General features: G+C 36.1%; 1 protein-coding gene across 1 annotated transcript in view; it reads right to left on the bottom strand.

The window, feature by feature from the left end:
• The window catches only part of LOC133636393 (thrombospondin type-1 domain-containing protein 7A-like), a 162,426-nt gene that overhangs the window by 120,977 nt on the left and 28,949 nt on the right, over nucleotides 1–12,500 (bottom strand). The window contains 1 exon segment of the mRNA XM_062030385.1: nucleotides 2,019–2,222. Coding sequence (XP_061886369.1) covers nucleotides 2,019–2,222 — 204 coding nt within the window.

Genomic DNA, 12,500 nt, shown 5'->3' with positions numbered 1-12,500 from the left:
CATACTACTGAAACACTGAGGGGCCGTTAGGGACATTATTCAGAATTACCTCTTACATACACTACTGAAATGCTCTCACATAAACAACTGAAATGTTTTTCTCTCACACACACTACTGAAACACTCATACACACTACTGAAATGCTCTCACATAAACAACTGAAATCTTTTTCTCACACACACACTACTGAAACACTCTTATACACACACTACTGAAACACTCTTATACACACACTACTGAAACACTCTTATACACACTACTGAAACACTCTTATACACACACTACTGAAACACTCTTATACATACTACTGAAACACTGGGGGCCGTTAGGGACATTATTCAGAATTACCTCTTACATACACTACTGAAATGCTCTCACATAAACAACTGAAATGTTTTTCTCTCACACACACTACTGAAACATCATACACTACTGAAACACTCATTTACACACTACTGAAATGCTCTCACATAAACTGAAATATTTTTCACACACACTACTGAAACACTCTTATACACACTACTGAAACACTCTTATACACACTACTGAAACACTCTCACACACACTACTAAAACACTCTTATACACACTACTGAAACACTCTTATACACACTACTGAAACACTCTCACACACACTACTGAAACACTCTTATACACACTACTGAAACACTCTTATACACACTACTGAAACACTCTTATACACACTACTGAAACACTCTTATACACACTACTGAAACACTCTTACACACACTACTGAAACACTCTTACACACACTACTGAAACACTCTTATACACACTACTGAAACACTGAGGGGCCGTTAGGGACATTATTCAGAATGACCTCTCACACACACTACTGAAACACTCTTATACACACACTACTGAAACACTCTTATACATACTACTGAAACACTGAGGGGCCGTTAGGGACACTATTCAGAATGACCTCTCACACACACTACTGAAACACTCTTTTACATACTACTGAAACACTGAGGGGCCGTTAGGGACATTATTCAGAATGACCTCTCACACACACTACTGAAACACTCTTATACACACTACTGAAACACTCTTATACACACACTACTGAAACACTCTTATACACACTACTGAAACACTCTTACACACCCTACTGAAACACTCTTATACACACCCTACTGAAACACTCTTATACACACTACTGAAACACTCTTACACACCCTACTGAAACACTCTTATACACACCCTACTGAAACACTCTTATACACACTACTGAAACACTCTTACACACCCTACTGAAACACTCTTATACACACCCTACTGAAACACTTTTATACACACTACTGAAACACTCTTATACACACTACTGAAACACTCTCATACACACTACTGAAACACTCTTATACACACTACTGAAACACTCTTACACACCCTACTGAAACACTCTTATACACACTACTGAAACACTCTTACACACCCTACTGAAACACTCTTATACACACCCTACTGAAACACTCTTATACACACTACTGAAACACTCTTACACACACTACTGAAACACTCTTATACACACTACTGAAACACTCTTACACACCCTACTGAAACACTCTTATACACACCCTACTGAAACACTCTTATACACACTACTGAAACACTCTTACACACACTACTGAAACACTCTTATACACACTACTGAAACACTCTTACACACCCTACTGAAACACTCTTATACACACCCTACTGAAACACTCTTATACACACTACTGAAACACTCTTACACACCCTACTGAAACACTCTTATACACACTACTGAAACACTCTTACACACACTACTGAAACACTCTTACACACACTACTGAAACACTTTTATACACACTATTTCAGTAGTGTGTATGTATATGGCGCTCGCTCTGCTGAAGTTGGTTGATGTGTTCCATAATAAAACGTGCAGTCATGATATTTAATAAGTGCTCTTGCTCACATTGCACTGAGCAGGCCCATTGTTGTTTTGGTTTTTAGCAATTAGACAAACTCACCTTCGCTGTTGACGCACTGAACTTGAGGATTCTGGGTTCCTGGTCCACAGTCCTTGTGGTTGTCAGGAACACACGAGTCCAGTCTGAGCAGCAACCAATCAAAACAACTTGGGTCTTCACACGGGATGGCCTCCACCAGGTGGGGACAGTTACCCGTCCCACCTGGTGGACCGCTCACGATCTTCCTCTTCCTCATCTTGAAACCTGCTCCGAGATAAACATCATCATCATCATCTTCAAATACATCACGACAACAACTAGTACTAGTTACTGTGTAGCACACCTGCACTACCTACACACATTACTTCATGCTATATTTATTATAAACAACAACAACAACTAGTACTAGTTACCGTGTTGCACACCTGTACTACCTACACACATTACCTCATGCTATATTTATTATAAACAACAACAACAACTAGTACTAGTTACTGTGTAGCACACCTGCACTACCTACACACATTACCTCATGCTATATTTATTAGAAACAACAACAACTAGTACTAGTTACTGTGTAGCACACCTGTACTACCTACACACATTACCTCATGCTATATTTATTAGAAACAACAACAACAACTAGTACTAGTTACCGTGTAGCACACCTGTACTACCTACACATATTACTTCATGCTATATTTATTAGAAACAACAACAACAACTAGTACTAGTTACTGTGTAGCACACCTGTACTACCTACATATTACCTCATGCTATATTTATTAGAAACAACAACAACAACTAGTACTAGTTACCGTGTAGCACACCTGCACTACCTACACATATTACTTCATGCTATATTTATTAGAAACAACAACAACTAGTACTAGTTACTGTGTAGCACACCTGTACTACCTACACACATTACTTCATGCTATATTTATTAGAAACAACAACAACAACTAGTACTAGTTACTGTGTTGCACACCTGCACTACCTACATATTACTTCATGCTATATTTATTAGAAACAACAACAACAACTAGTACTAGTTACTGTGTAGCACACCTGTACTACCTACACACATTACTTCATGCTATATTTATTAGAAACAACAACAACTAGTACTAGTTACCGTGTAGCACACCTGTACTACCTACACACATTACCTCATGCTATATTTATTATAAACAACAACAACAACTAGTACTAGTTACTGTGTAGCACACCTGCACTACCTACACATATTACTTCATGCTATATTTATTAGAAACAACAACAACAACTAGTACTAGTTACTGTGTTGCACACCTGTACTACCTACACACATTACTTCATGCTATATTTATTAGAAACAACAACAACAACTAGTACTAGTTACTGTGTAGCACACCTGTACTACCTACACATATTACTTCATGCTATATTTATTAGAAACAACAACAACAACTAGTACTAGTTACTGTGTTGCACACCTGTACTACCTACACATTACTTCATGCTATATTTATTAGAAACAACAACAACAACTAGTACTAGTTACTGTGTAGCACACCTGTACTACCTACACATTACTTCATGCTATATTTATTAGAAACAACAACAACAACTAGTACTAGTTACCGTGTAGCACACCTGCACTACCTACACACATTACTTCATGCTATATTTATTAGAAACAACAACAACTAGTACTAGTTACTGTGTTGCACACCTGTACTACCTACACACATTACTTCATGCTATATTTATTAGAAACAACAACAACAACTAGTACTAGTTACTGTGTAGCACACCTGTACTACCTACATATTACTTCATGCTATATTTATTAGAAACAACGACAACAACTAGTACTAGTTACTGTGTTGCACACCTGCACTACCTACACATATTACTTCATGCTATATTTATTAGAAACAACAACAACAACTAGTACTAGTTACCGTGTAGCACACCTGTACTACCTACACATATTACTTCATGCTATATTTATTAGAAACAACAACAACAACTAGTACTAGTTACTGTGTAGCACACCTGTACTACCTACACACATTACTTCATGCTATATTTATTAGAAACAACAACAACAACTAGTACTAGTTACTGTGTAGCACACCTGTACTACCTACACACATTACTTCATGCTATATTTATTAGAAACAACAACAACAACTAGTACTAGTTACTGTGTAGCACACCTGTACTACCTACACACATTACTTCATGCTATATTTATTAGAAACAACAACAACAACTAGTACTAGTTACTGTGTTGCACACCTGTACTACCTACACACATTACTTCATGCTATATTTATTAGAAACAACAACAACAACTAGTACTAGTTACTGTGTAGCACACCTGTACTACCTACATATTACTTCATGCTATATTTATTAGAAACAACGACAACAACTAGTACTAGTTACTGTGTAGCACACCTGTACTACCTACACACATTACTTCATGCTATATTTATTAGAAACAACGACAACAACTAGTACTAGTTACTGTGTTGCACACCTGCACTACCTACACATATTACTTCATGCTATATTTATTAGAAACAACAACAACAACTAGTACTAGTTACTGTGTAGCACACCTGTACTACCTACACATATTACTTCATGCTATATTTATTAGAAACAACAACAACTAGTACTAGTTACTGTGTAGCACACCTGTACTACCTACACACATTACTTCATGCTATATTTATTAGAAACAACAACAACAACTAGTACTAGTTACCGTGTAGCACACCTGTACTACCTACACATATTACTTCATGCTATATTTATTAGAAACAACAACAACAACTAGTACTAGTTACCGTGTAGCACACCTGTACTACCTACACATATTACTTCATGCTATATTTATTAGAAACAACAACAACAACTAGTACTAGTTACTGTGTAGCACACCTGCACTACCTACACATATTACTTCATGCTATATTTATTAGAAACAACAACAACAACTAGTACTAGTTACTGTGTAGCACACCTGTACTACCTACACATATTACTTCATGCTATATTTATTAGAAACAACAACAACAACTAGTACTAGTTACTGTGTAGCACACCTGCACTACCTACACATATTACTTCATGCTATATTTATTAGAAACAACAACAACAACTAGTACTAGTTACTGTGTAGCACACCTGCACTACCTACACATATTACTTCATGCTATATTTATTAGAAACAACAACAACAACTAGTACTAGTTACTGTGTAGCACACCTGTACTACCTACACATATTACTTCATGCTATATTTATTAGAAACAACAACAACAACTAGTACTAGTTACGGTGTAGCACACCTGCACTACCTACACACATTACTTCATGCTATATTTATTAGAAACAACAACAACAACTAGTACTAGTTACTGTGTAGCACACCTGCACTACCTACACATATTACTTCATGCTATATTTATTAGAAACAACAACAACAACTAGTACTAGTTACCGTGTTGCACACCTGTACTACCTACATATTACTTCATGCTATATTTATTAGAAACAACAACAACAACTAGTACTAGTTACTGTGTAGCACACCTGCACTACCTACACATATTACTTCATGCTATATTTATTAGAAACAACAACAACAACTAGTACTAGTTACTGTGTAGCACACCTGTACTACCTACACATATTACTTCATGCTATATTTATTAGAAACAACAACAACAACTAGTACTAGTTACCGTGTAGCACACCTGTACTACCTACATATTACTTCATGCTATATTTATTAGAAACAACAACAACAACTAGTACTAGTTACTGTGTAGCACACCTGCACTACCTACACATATTACTTCATGCTATATTTATTAGAAACAACAACAACAACTAGTACTAGTTACGGTGTAGCACACCTGCACTACCTACATATTACTTCATGCTATATTTATTAGAAACAACAACAACAACTAGTACTAGTTACCGTGTTGCACACCTGTACTACCTACACACATTACTTCATGCTATATTTATTAGAAACAACAACAACGACTAGTACTAGTTACCGTGTTGCACACCTGTACTACCTACACACATTACTTCATGCTATATTTATTAGAAACAACAACAACAACTAGTACTAGTTACTGTGTAGCACACCTGTACTACCTACACATATTACTTCATGCTATATTTATTATAAACAACAACAACAACTAGTACTAGTTACCGTGTAGCACACCTGTACTACCTACATATTACTTCATGCTATATTTATTAGAAACAACAACAACAACTAGTACTAGTTACTGTGTTGCACACCTGCACTACCTACATATTACTTCATGCTATATTTATTAGAAACAACAACAACAACTAGTACTAGTTACCGTGTAGCACACCTGTACTACCTACACACATTACCTCATGCTATATTTATTAGAAACAAACATCCCGCATTAAAGGTGCACAAATACATACAACATTTGATTTCATGAATAAATCGAAAATTCATTCTTTAAGTACAAATATAACAATCTGAAATACATAAGAATAATAATAAGTAGAAGCAAAAGAAGATCTTGGAGTGGCCAAGAAAACTTCTAAACTTGAACCTCCTAGAAACCTTTTTTTTTATTTGGAATGTGTAGTACTACATATTAAATGTGTACTGCAATACTTAGTATGTACTACTAAATCTGAGCGTATACTACTATATTTGGAGCGCCTACTAATACATTTGAGTGTGCACTACTATATTTGGAGAGCGTACTAATGCATTTGAGTGTGCACTACTATATTTGGAGCGTGTACTAATACATTTGAGTGTGCACTACTATATTTGGAGTGTGTACTAATACATTTGATTGTGCACTACTATATTTGGAGAGTGTACTAATACATTTGAGTGTGCACTACTATATTTGGAGCGTGTACTACTAAATCTGAGCGTGCACTACTATATTTGGAGTGTGTACTAATACATTTGAGTGTGCACTACTATATTTGGAGTGTGTACTAATACATTTGAGTGTGCACTACTATATTTGGAGAGCGTACTAATACATTTAAGTGTGCACTACTATATTTGGAGCATGTACTAATACATTTGAGTGTGCACTACTATATTTGGAGAGTGTACTAATACATTTGATTGTGCATTGCTATATTTGGAGAGTGTACTAATACATTTGAGTGTGCACTACTATATTTGGAGAGTGTACTAATACATTTGAGTGTGCACTACTATATTTGGAGAGCGTACTAATACATTTGAGTGTGCACTACTATATTTGGAGAGCGTACTAATACATTTGATTGTGCACTACTATATTTGGAGAGTGTACTAATACATTTGAGTGTGCACTACTATATTTGGAGAGTGTACTAATACATTTGATTGTGCATTGCTATATTTGGAGAGTGTACTAATACATTTGAGTGTGCACTACTATATTTGGAGTGCCTATACATTTGATTGTGCACTACTATATTTGGAGTGTGTACTAATACATTTGAAATATGCACTACTATATTTGCAGTGTGTACTAATACATTTGATTGTGCACTACTATATTTGGAGCGTGTACTAATACATTTGAGTGTGCACTACTATATTTGGAGTGCGTAATAATACATTTGAGTGTGCACCACTATATTTGGAGAGCGTACTAATGCATTTGAGTGTGCACTACTATATTTGGAGAGCGTACTAATACATTTGAGTGTGCACTACTATATTTGGAGCGTGTACTAATACATTTGAGTGTGCACTACTATATTTGGAGTGTGTACTAATACATTTGAGGGTGCACTACTATATTTGGAGAGTGTACTAATACATTTGATTGTGCATTGCTATATTTGGAGAGTGTACTAATACATTTGAGTGTGCACTACTATATTTGGAGTGCCTATACATTTGATTGTGCACTACTATATTTGGAGTGTGTACTAATACATTTGAAATATGCACTACTATATTTGCAGTGTGTACTAATACATTTGATTGTGCACTACTATACTTGGAGCGTGTACTAATACATTTGAGTGTGCACTACTATATTTGGAGAGCGTACTAATACATTTGAGTGTGCACTACTATATTTGGAGCGTGTACTAATACATATGAGTGTGCACTACTATATTTGGAGCGTGTACTAATACATTTGATTGTGCACTACTATATTTGGAGTGTGTACTAATACATTTGAGTGTGCACTACTATATTTGGAGTGCTTATACATTTGATTGTGCACTACTATATTTGGAGAGCGTACTAATACATTTGAGTGTGCACTACTATATTAGGAGTGTGTTCTAATACATTTGAAATGTGCACTACTATATTTGCAGTGTGTACTAATACATTTGAGTGTGCACTACTATATTTGGAGAGCGTACTAATACATTTGAGTGTGCACTACTATATTTGGAGTGTGTACTAATACATTTGATTGTGCATTACTATATTTGGAGAGTGTACTAATACATTTGAGTGTGCACTACTATATTTGGAGTGCCTATACATTTGATTGTGCACTACTATATTTGGAGCGCGTACTAATACATTTGAGTGTGCACTACTATATTTGGAGCGCTTACTAATACATTTGAGTGTGCACTACTATATTTGGAGCGCGTACTAATACATTTGAGTGTGCACTACTATATTTGGAGAGTGTACTAATACATTTGAGTGTGCACTACTATATTAGGAGTGTGTTCTAATACATTTAAAATGTGCACTACTATATTTGCAGTGTGTACTAATACATTTGAGTGTGCACTACTATATTTGGAGCGTGTACTAATACATTTGAGTGTGCACTACTATATTTGGAGTGTGTACTAATACATTTGAGTGTGCACTACTATATTTGGAGAGTGTACTAATACATTTGAGTGTGCACTACTATAGTTGGAACGTGTATTAATACATTTAAGTGTGCACTACTATATTTGGAGCGTGTACTAATACATTTGATTGTGCACTACTATATTTGGAGAGTGTACTAATACATGAGTGTGCACTACTATATTTGCAGAGCGTACTAATACATTTGACTGTGCACTACTATATTTGGAGCGCGTACTTATACATTTGAGTGTGCACTACTATATTTGGAGCGCGTACTAATACATTTGACTGTGCAGTACTATATTTGGAGAGCGTACTAATACATTTGAGTGTGCACTACTATATTTGGAGCGCGTACTAATACATTTGAGTGTGCACTACTATATTTGGAGTATGTACTAATACATTTGATTGTGCATTACTATATTTGGAGAGTGTACTAATACATTTGAGTGTGCACTGCTATATTTGGAGCGTGTACTAATACATTTAAGTATGCACTACTATATTTGGAGAGTGTACTAATACATTTGAGTGTGCACTACTATATTTGGAGAGCGTACTAATACATTTGAGTGTGCACTACTATATTTGGAGAGCGTACTAATACATTTGAGTGTGCACTACTATTTTTGGAGCGCATACTAATACATTTGAGTGTGCACTACTATATTTGGAGAGCGAACTAATACATTTGAGTCTGCACTACTACATTTGGAGTGTGTCTCATATATATATATATATATATATTAGTACATTTGGAGTGTGAACTATAATATTTAGCATGCGTACCGCTACAATTAAATTGTATATTAGTACATTTGAACTGTCTACTAGTATATTTGGAGAGTGTAGAAGCACATTTTGCGTGTACTACTACATTCAGACTGTATTTGTGCATTTAGCGTGCGTACTGATACATTTAGTGTGTGTACTACTTCAACGGGATCGTGTATTAAAACATTAGGCGTGTGTGCTACTACAACTGGAGTGTGTACTAGTACATTTGGAGAGTGTACTACTGTAAGATTGCGTAGTAGTACACTGGTACTACTGTAAGATTGCGTAGTAGTGCTACATTGGTCATTGCTAGCGTTGAGGTGATGAGGAATGTGTCGTCTCCATCCCTTCCAAGGTCCCTCACTTACTAATCCATACTTCTGCTCACACAAGATAAGGCAGCAGAAGAAATGGACGCGTCAGAATTGAACCTTTTTTCTAATCATTTTTGTCTTTTTGGTCTCCTTTAAACCTTTTTTTTTTTCATCCTGCACTTTAGTGAAGGTGTGTGTGGACCCCTGATGGAGGCTTATCTCGGAGGGGGAGGATGAGGCCTGCAACACACACACGTCGACAGTGTGTGTGTGTGTGCGTGTGTGTGTGTGTGTGTGTGTGTGTGTGTGTGTGTGTGTGTGTGTGTGTGTGTGTGTGTGTGTGTGTGTGTGTGTGTGTGTGTGTGTGTGTGTGTGTGTGTGTGTGTGTGTGTGTGTGTGTGTGTGTGTGTGTGTGTGTGAGATTCCAAAGGTCTCCTGTCAGAGCAGCAGGCATCATTTTGATGGAAGGCAGCATGAAAACAATCATGCTCTGACACATTTTGTAGATTAAAAAGGAGCTTGGAAGAACATAAATTAAACGTATTGAATAAAAACATGTTTTATTGGTTCATAGATAATAGATTTTAAAAAGCACTCGTAATGTACGGACCACGTTTCCACTTCCCGACTTTTATTTTGAAGTCGCGTCCTCTCTTCCTGGCGCGGGACGGAACGCGGGTCACACTTTCAGCTTCCTCGTTAACTCTTGTCTTATTAAAGACGGATTTTGTGACGATAACAAAACATCGGCGTCATCGCGGTAGTATCGACAGGACACGCTCTTGTACTTGGTATCATTACAGTGGATGCCAGGTGTAGATCCACCCATGGCGTTTGTTGACATCGTGACGGCGGCGAGCTATTGTATCCTCCTACGGTGTGTAGTGAAGCATGTTTAGCTTGTTCCTCGTCCTCCAGTGATAATGCTACTCGTAAGAAACTTACTTTGTCGCCATGGAGGCCAGGATTAGTGATCTAGAAGTAGCTAAAACACTGCGGATGGATGTTAGCTGCTAGCTAGCTAGCCATGTCTTTTAAAGCAGTGGTCCCCAACCACCGGGCCGCGGCCCGGTACCGGTCCGCGGACCGATTGGTACCGGGCCGCGCAAGAAATTAAAAAAAGAAAAAAAAAAAAAAAAAATTTATTTTTTTATTTATTTTTATTTTTAAAATTAAATCAACATATAAACACTATATATACATATTGTGTATGTGTATGTAAATATAGATCAATACAGTCTGCAGGTATACAGTCCGTAAGCACACATGATTGTATTTCTTTATGGGAAAAAAAATAAAATAAATAAAAATAAAAAAAATCCCCCCCTCACCCCCCCCCGGTCCGTGGGACAAATTTTCAAGCGTTGACCGGTCCCCAGCTACAAAAAGGTTGCGGACCACTGTTTTAAAGCACCTCTTCTTGAGGGTGTTTCAGTGTTATAACTTCACCATTATCTTTACTTTTTACGCCAAAATGCGTCCATTCTCCCTTTTCTGTCTACACACTGTGTCTGCTTGTAAGTACTCTGTGTGTGTGCGCTGCCGAACATGCTCCTCTGCTCGTAAAACCAGCAATGTCACCACGTGACGACGCACCGTCATGCCCGTTAAAATAAAAATAAGGGGAACCGGTACTTACTACAGAGTATAGTACCACTTTTGATTCATTAGTACCGCAATACTATACTAGTACCGGTATACCGTACAACCCTAACCCACAGTATTACCATTCAAATCAGTGGTTCTTAACCTTTTTGACCACAAGGCTCAACCTTTCCACTACAAAGGGGATCGGGTCCCACTTCAAATATTAACTCTGAATAAGTAATCAAACTCTTGATTTTAGTTGTATTCAATAAATATATTGAAGCTACTCGCAGTCTACAACAGGAGTCACCAACCTTTTTGAAAGCAAGAGCTACTTCTTGGGTAGTGATTAATGCGAAGGGCTACCAGTTTGATACGCACTTAAATAAATTGCCAGAAATAGCCAATTTGCTCAATTTACCTTTAACTCTATGTCATTATTAATAATTAATGATATTTACACTTAATTGAACGGTTTAAAAGAGGAGAAAACACGAAAAAAAATGATAATTAAATTTTGAAACATAGTTTATCTTCAATTTCGACTCTTTAAAATTCAAAATTCAACCGAAAAAAAGAAGAGAAAAACTAGTTAATTCGAATCTTTTTTTTTTTTAAATTAAAAGAATTTATGGAACATCATTAGTAATTTTTACTGATTAAGATTAATTTTAGAATTTTGATGACATGTTTTAAATAGGTTAAAATCCAATCTACACTTTGTTAGAATATATAACAAATTGGACCAAGCTATATTTCTAACAAAGACAAATCATTATTTCTTCTAGATTTTCCAGAACAAAAATTTTAAAAGAAATTCAAAAGACTTTGAAATAAGATTTAAATTTGATTCTACAGATTTTCTAGATTTGCCCGAATAATTTTTTTGAATTTTAATCATAAGTTTGAAGAAATATTTCACAAATATTCTTTGTCGAAAAAACAGAAGCTAAAATGAAGAATTAAATTAAAATGTATTTATTATTCTTTACAATA

The sequence above is a fragment of the Entelurus aequoreus genome, linkage group LG20 (genome assembly GCF_033978785.1).
Source record: "Entelurus aequoreus isolate RoL-2023_Sb linkage group LG20, RoL_Eaeq_v1.1, whole genome shotgun sequence".
Lineage (NCBI taxonomy): Eukaryota > Metazoa > Chordata > Actinopteri > Syngnathiformes > Syngnathidae > Entelurus > Entelurus aequoreus.
This window is presented reverse-complemented; position numbering and strand designations above follow the sequence as displayed.